This window comes from Limulus polyphemus, unplaced genomic scaffold (assembly GCF_000517525.1).
Source record: "Limulus polyphemus unplaced genomic scaffold, Limulus_polyphemus-2.1.2 Scaffold1007, whole genome shotgun sequence".
In the NCBI taxonomy this organism is placed as follows: domain Eukaryota; kingdom Metazoa; phylum Arthropoda; class Merostomata; order Xiphosura; family Limulidae; genus Limulus; species Limulus polyphemus.
Window position 1 is genome coordinate 318,841 of NW_013666617.1, and position 8,542 is coordinate 327,382.

Sequence of the window (8,542 nt, forward strand, 5' to 3'; positions counted from 1 at the left end):
TGCATAATTTCATTTGATAAACACGTTTAGATTGAATGGTAATTTATAATCAGTCACAAGAACGTCGAATCTGAATCACTTGAAAAAAACACGGGGGTGCTTAACTTTTTTCCAGGTGTATATTACAAGTCTTTGTTACACAAAAAACCTGAATCTTTAATTGAGTATTTTTACTAATAATTTCTCCATGAATGTAAGGAGTCAAAGTGTTCACTGCTCTGAGTGCAAAGTGATTGTTATGTTAAGATTAAAAATACTTTTCATTATCTGAAAAATCTCAAATTTCATTTGTATAATCTATAAAACTTCTTAAATAAATTTCAAACTTTTTTTTCAAATATGTATTTTATTTGTTATTTCTCTACCCTAACTCAATACAAGGTTGGTCAATTTGACTGACCTTATAACCATAAAAAAAATATTAAATATATCTAGTTATAATTTTTCTATACTGAAAATGTATTTCCACATAAATATCTATACTTGTTTAGTGCTGCCCTCTATACACAAAACATTTTTTGCACATAGCACAAGCCTTGATGCTCCCATTCATTTGGAATTGACTGATTACAATGTGTCTCTCATGCTAATCATTATGTGAAAACCCTCCACTAATAAGAGTGTGCCATACTCTTTTGATGCATGTTGCTCCCTCTATTCAATTCTACCAATGTATCACTTCGAGTTTTGGCAGAAAATGGAAGCACCAGTTTTCAGTGGGGAGGAAGGATGGTAAGTGTGAGAGGTGGTAAGTATCTACTGGAAATACATTTTCAGTATAGGAAAATTATAGCTTCTGATATGGTACATTACCTCTACTCAAATAAATAGCTAGAATTCCACATTTAATAGGTGGAGGGACTGGTGCAAGGAAAAGAAAGAAGCATCCAAAGGACACTCCCCAAGAGGAGGTATTCAGAATCAAAGATCTGATGTGGGAGACCACACCACTTCTGAACCAGGTATACTCTTTTCCCATCATAGGCAGAAAAATGGAGGAGCACATCCAAGTGGGAGAGAACTATGGCAGGATAGAGATCTGAACCATACAATATTTATGAAACTCAATCCCATATTAAAAGGATGTACCCCTAGGTGTAGAGTGGCTAGGGCATAACAGACCATACATGGCAAGTCAACTACATCCAAAACCCATGCCACTGAGAACCGACATCCACATGGGGGTAGGATGAGGATCATGACATCAGTAAGTCAACTACAATCCAAAACTTGGCCATCAGGTACCGACATCCACATGTGGGTAAAAAAGAGGATCATAATGAAACTTAGTTGAATGGATGGCAACTGCCTGTTGTAGAAACACAAGTGTAGAGGATGACATTTCGAAAGTCTTCTGCCTTTCATCTTTAGGTCAGTGTGTGTATAGTGTAGTCATCTTAATCCCTCTGAGAAGAAATCTGGAAGGTGGTATGAAATGAAAGAGTCGAAAAAATATACCACATGAGCCACTAAAATGTAGGTTAATCAAATCAATCAGAACAGCCAAGTAAACCAAAGCAGTGACAGCCAGGAAAGATCAATCAGAAAGATCTGAACTGGAGTGATAAGGATGCACAAAATGTTTGGGAAGAAGACTGATGGAATGAGAAAAAACTAATATAAAGTTGTCTGAACTTAACGAAAGCCAGTGGATGATGAACCAGAAACCAAAAACAAGAGAGGTAACTAACTAGAAATTGATAAAAGATTCAAAAACTTCACATGGAAGTGTACCCCACAGAAGGCAGAGTCACCAAACATTAGGAGCATTGAGAGGTCACTCATTAGGAGAAAGTGTGTCAGGAGTGTAACATCAATTAGCAATGAGAACAAAGCACCTGGAACATGACCAGCCAGGAGACATATGTCAAGAGTGTGGGTTAAAAAAAGGAAATCTATAGAGTACCTTAAAGAGAATAAGAAGAAGGAGTGTCTCCTTGGTGAGTGATATAAGCCACCACCATTAAAAAGTAAAAATGAAATAGGATTATTCAAACCGGACAAGAAGAAGAGTAAAAACTAAAGCACTTTGGACAGGCGGAAGTATCCGAGTGTGAAGGAGATAAGACCTTTTGATATGGACCATTATCCTGAAGCTTCCTACTGATAGAACTACACCCCCTACCTTTGAAGATGAGCATCAGAGAAGAAAAACAATCCAGAAGAGGGGAAGGAAGAGGTAAACCCGACATCTTGGGGCATATGTTCAACTATCAATACATATAGACAAAAAGGGAAGGATGAAAATTAAAAGGAAAAACAAAAAGTACAGGCTTGGATAACAAAAAACACCTTCAAATGCATTCGAGGAGGAGAATGGATGGTCCCGATGGAGGGGGTGTAAAAAATACACACCCCAAAGAGACTAAAATGTGAGGTATGTAACAGGAAAAACTTATCCAACTACCCAAGCCAACTGTGGAAGAAGTAGAAGATTATGTTAAGACTACCCGTGTTTGAAAGGAGTTAACCAAAGTAAGACATCCAATGAATGGTGTTTGTAAAATCCCTCAAATGTGGAAGTTGGGTAAAATACAGACTACCCCACAAAAGACATATGGAACCAAAACAAGTCCCAAGTTCAAAGCATGAAACTGCTATCTAATCACATGGTGAAAAAACTGAAGATAAGAGCATGTACAGTGGGTATTCTCAGTCCTGCAGAAACAGCTTACTCAAATGTGATCAAAGACAACATATTAAAACAGGGAAGACCCAAGAAGTGATAGAGGTGGGACTGGTCGATCCAGAACCCCAATCAGCATCAAATAAACAAGGCAAATGAAGAAAACCCATAGGTAAGATAGGTAAAGGACAGACAGGTACCAATCATATAAAATGAATAAAGATGGAAAATTTCTCAGAATGAAATAAAAGAGCAAATTTAAAAAAAATTAATATAGCATCGCAGATACCCCAAGTGACACTGAATGGACAGGAGTAGCCCAAGAAATGGACCAAAAAAGAACTAAACATAAGACCCTAATAGCAACTGACGGTAAATGGCAGTGTCCTAAAAGCAAATAAGCCATGTGTGGAGGAAGCAAACTGAAGATGATAAATACCCCAATATGGAGGGAAGAAGGAGGAGGTATCCTATGAAAATCCCTAAATATAAGTGGAAAACCAAAGAAAGGAGAGGGAAGGTGAACATTAACTGTAGGAGTGTGGATAGGGTAAAACAAAGCTAAAAAACAAACCAGATAGGGGATAAAATGGATAGGATTAACAGAGAGGTGAATGACATAAAATCAGGAAGAAAATCTGCCTGATGGTAAGGTAAGGCAAAAATAATTAAAACCTGTATAGGGTGAGGCTTGCAAGTACCCACTCTCAAAAGATAGACAAAACGATCATAATGAAACAATGTCCCAAGAAGGGGAATATACTGTAAAATGTGTCTAAAAAAAAAAAACTGATAGAGACCTAGCAAATTCTGCAGTAGAGGCCTGGAAGGCAATCCATGAGAAGATGGAGGAAAACTGACAAAATCTAGATCGTCTGAAAATGGGTTCAGCCATTATAGTAGGAAGGCTAGCAATATTGGAAGCAAGTAGGGTAAACCCCAGCCCACCGAGGCCTTCACAAACAAAATTAACAGTAATAAGTATAAATTATAAATTAAATTAAATTAATGGTAAGAAGTACAAAGTAAATGAAATCAATGATAAGAAATATAAACTATAAAGAAATACGAAAATGAAGTAGTCGATATAGTGGAAATGTTAAGAAATTGTGTAGTGAAATAAACATATGTATGTGTTGAAGAAAACATATTTAATCAAATTATTGATTAACCCATAAATAGAACCATGGGTAAACTGAAATAACAGACACTTATTAAGCCTAATCAAATAAGATATTTAACCTAATTATTGATTAATTAACTTGGAAGTAGAATTACAGGTAAACCGAAAATAACAAACACTTGTGAAACATAATTGAACAATACAGAACAAAGGAAATCACTAAGCACTAAAGTTAAAACTTAACCTAACAATAAGTACATACAATATTGGGAGAAGTTTGTGTGGACCCCGTCTCAACAATTCCACACAAGCCAAATAGGTAAAAGGATAAAAGAGAAATAATAATGAAAATGAAACAGACATGATTGTATAAAATTAAGAAAGTGTGTAGTAACAAGAACATATGTATGAGACATGATGTACTGAAGAAAATGTGTGGGCCCCCAAACTCTAGGCAAGGCCCAATGAAAATCAGTTCATTGGACGATCAATCTCGCAACAAAGTAAAGCTGAAAATCTTCCCATAGAGTACCACGACCTGAAGCCTGTGAAAATTTGCTAATAGAACATATAACATCCGAAGTGGTAACATAGAATTCATAATGCAGAATGAATAACCAAATTATAAGGGTGAGGATTTTCTTCCTCAAATAAAGCAAAACCTGGTGGGGAAATAGCAAGTCCAAATCATCATCATCATGGTCATGTTCTTGAGGAAAAAGAATGTCAGCAGAATGGGTGCAAGGAGAAACCCCTGTGTTCATGACAGAATCCACAATAGCTATCACTTCCTCTACAAACAAGTCTCCAATAGCTACAATAGACATATCCCATGTTAATAACATCATCACCATCACAGGAAAAAGCAGAAGTAACCATCACTTGAGAATACATAATTGGTAAGCTGGAAAAGAAAAAATAATTTTCTCTTTCTTTACGAAGAAAGAAAAATTTCAACTTGAATGAAAGTCAAGTTTCATAAACTATCGCAAATCTCATGTAATTAACTAATAAGTTTTAAAACTCATCCATTCGAGACAATGCTGAAGAAAAGAATGAAGTTATTTCAAGAGCAAGTGCTTAGGGGAAATTACTGCACAAGGAGGTTGTGTTATCCTCCTACTGGTGGAGGACTATCATCTAATGATGATGTCATCATGCAGTAATGCAGTTCAAGTTAAATGTGTGATTTTTAGATAGGAGTTAGATCAAGACTAGTTAGTGCATGTAAATCTCATAGGCAGATGTGCCAGGGATCATACTATTTTGTGTGTGGAAGTGAGGTATTGTCTCTGTCACAAAAAACTTACTTTTTATAGTATGTATATACAGTAAGTAAACATATGGGTGTGTTTGGCTAAGGATTCTTCTACAGTAGGTGTCTGTGACTCATTGCTGATAAATTAAAAAATCAATGAACAGTACTCACTCCACTTGTGTTCAAAATAATATATATATATATATATAATCGGAACTAATTAATGTATGTACAACAAGTTCTTTAAACTATAGAGATCACAGGCATATCATATACACAATATAGTTCTCTTCTTCTTGTCAAAAGTCCATTTATGCCTATTCAATTGCTTAAGAATTTCAGTTGACAAACCGAACTATTTTTCTCTATTACTATCACCAAACTATCTGAGTATAGATCACTTACTTTATTGTTGAGTTACCACAGTTGTATCTTATACTTCTAAAATCATTTACTCCTTTTTCTCTATTTGTCAAAGTCCACTGAGGTTAGTTCAATTACTTTAGAACTCCTTTGATGAAATAAACTATTCTTCTTATCTCTTTCAACACAACTAGTCTCACTCCAATATATTAACTGTTAGACCTATACTAATTGTTAGGCCTTCCAGTCCTACAAAGATTAACTTTGTATTTAACTTTTCTTTGGCTTAATTCCTTCTCATAACTTTACATGTCATCTGCTTTGTCTTTGTCTGTCTGTCTGCTGTTCCCGCTCATCCCACACTATTTATATATTTATCACTTAATCGTATGCTCGCCTTCTAGAAATCTCTATATCCTCGACATTGGACATTAGATAGCCTCAACATCAATGAATTATAAATACATCTTCCAATAAATGTCCGTTTTTTAACTCTCTTATTATAAAAAAACAACTAAACAATCATAAAATATTAACTCACAAAATGCATTAATGAATACTACCTACACTAAACAGTCTTTTATATCTGACAGTCTCAGAAGAAATAAAATTAGACATGCTGTTAATGAGTTAGAAAAAGATGTGAAACTAAATTCTGTTGACACCAACTCCAAAATATAGACCAGGGAGGATCATCTGCAGGAATGTGAGAATATTCAAGCAATGCAAGAAGAGAAGCCAGCTTTAGTAACAATGGACCAAACATTAATAATAATAGCTATCTGTGAAATTGTAAACCACAAACATCATTATGGAAGATGTAACAAAAAATAATGGAATAGGACTCCGTGAGATAAGAGAGAGGAATGAAAATGAGATAACAGGATAATGGGACCAACTAATCTTGGCCAATACTTGAAAAAAAAAAGAGGAAAGAAAGAGTAGGAATGTAGAAAAAAAAACTTTGAAAAGTTTGATCCAGATCTGGAAACCAGTAAAGCATCAGATGATGCACTGCCATACTGAATTCTTCAAACATAGGATGAGAGAATCATTAGCACATGAATGAAATACCAGTTCAGAGAAAGACATGATGTGAATATAGACACAAAAGCAGAGAAGCTGCAGCAAACAAAGTTTGTGACATCAAGGAGTCCCAGTCTGCCTGTTGATATATGTCACCACGGTCAAAATAGTCAAAAGATGATCAAGTATCTGAGATGTCCCACAAAAGTCCAGATGAAGGAGTCACCTAGAACAGAGAGTCAAGGAGTGAATCACAAAGTCCCACCTTGCTTACATTCATCACACTAAAAGTATAAATACATGAAGTGAACATTGAAAACCATTACACACAGGACTCTAGAAAGTAATAACAAATTGAAAAAAAAAAATTGATGCCAAAACCTCTAATCAACTCCTGTTGGCAAGCTTCCTCTGAATGGGAAACATGTTAAGGAAAAAACCTAAAAAGGCAAAAAAATGAAGCAGGTTCAGCTGATTAAACAGATGGGTACCTTGCAACACAGCTCAACGAGTGAAAGTGTCAAAGGAACATAACAGCCACGTTGAAGCAAAAACAACAGCAGTGAGACAGGTAGGAAGACATCAAAGTAGATATGTGATCCTGATTAAAAGAATCAAAATAATAACTAAAAATAATGAAGAAAAAATGTCCCAAAACAAAACAAGTCATAGTGTGCAGGGCAAAAATCTAATGATAGATCAAAATAAAAGACTTTCACCCTTCAAGAACCAAACTGAGGGTTAAAAACTTGGTAAGGAAGAGTAGAAGGGAAATATGAAGTGTATGAATACATGGCTAATTTCAAAAAATATTCATCATCCCAATAATAGAAGGTGGGAGAAAAAAGAATCAAGTACAGAAATCATCTATAATGACACATGCATCTTCAGGTTTAAGGGAAGTAGGTTCCATATCGAAAATAAATAACATATCTGAGAGAAAGAGAAATGAGACAAGCAGGAGTGTCGTCAGAATTAGGGCTAGCACCGTGGAAAATAAATCTAGCTCTGCAGACTCGGAAGGAAATTAGGCTTGAGCAAGAAACTAACAATATTTACACAAATTAAGCATCCACACAATCATTAGACCTGCTAGGAATATCAGTATACAACATCACATACTTGAACCATCAGAGCTGACCAAGCAGCTACAATTTGCTCTTCAAACTACAGGCCAATTGCATAAATAAGGCCTCTAAAACTAAGTCACAGAAATTCTGATAGTGGCAGATATAGTTGCATCAGAATGAACATTGAAACAAAGTGAATAGCACAACTGTCAACAAGAAAATGTAAGTTATGTCAGGAAAGCAGAGCTTGCGTAAGATCCCCTGATACTTGTGCAATAAGTGGAAGATGGGAGACTGTAGAATTATGGATAAGTGATGAATACTTTTATGAATATTTAATGAATACATAAAATATACTGAGAAATGTTTAGTCACATTTCACTGACAGAATGAGTTCAAACTAAACAAGGAATGGCTTTCAGTATTTCAGAGGTGGATCTACCTGATTTGAAATAGTTACAGAAATTACTTTTCTAAGTACATAATAACACTTATAAAAATGCTTGGAGCTTACTTTTGTATATCAATCTAAATTACGTGATGTTTTTCATTTCATAAAATTAACCCATTTTGATGTTTTATCTTCAAATTTATTGTTAAATAAACTCCAAAGTCAATTAGTTAATCCACAAGAGTTTCTTACACTTTCCATCTTGTTTCAACTTACCTTCAAGTGTACAAATTAACCCGAAGACTACCGGCTACTAACTTTCTTAGTAGGCAATGCAAGTCTTGCTATATTTCATTCCAACAATAAAACTAGTGGACGAATATTTTCGAAAATTCATAAATACTTTGATAAATGTAGGTAGTTTAAGAAACATAAAGTCTGTTACTTTTAATAAATTTAGTTTTTTTGCATTATGATCTTTAATATCTTGGAAAATTACATTAGGAAATCGTATTTATAAGAAATGATTACAATATTTATATTTGCTACAGATTTGAACTTATTACTTTTAATGTTTTAGTACATTATTTTGAAAACCCCAAAAAATTGTATCCTACATAAAATTCAAATTTTATCTATTTTTAATTTTTTTAATAATCAATTATACTTTTTATGGTTTCAAGTA

At 34.5% G+C, this 8,542-nt stretch overlaps 1 protein-coding gene across 1 annotated transcript in view; it reads right to left on the bottom strand.

The window, feature by feature from the left end:
• LOC111086306 (meiosis-specific with OB domain-containing protein-like) overlaps positions 1–4,576 on the bottom strand; it is an 80,259-nt gene extending 75,683 nt beyond the window's left edge. The window contains exon 1 of the mRNA XM_022388670.1: positions 4,282–4,576. Within this exon, the coding sequence (XP_022244378.1) occupies positions 4,282–4,576 (295 nt within the window). The remainder of the gene's footprint in view (positions 1–4,281) is intronic.
• Between the last annotated feature and the right edge of the window lie 3,966 nt (positions 4,577–8,542).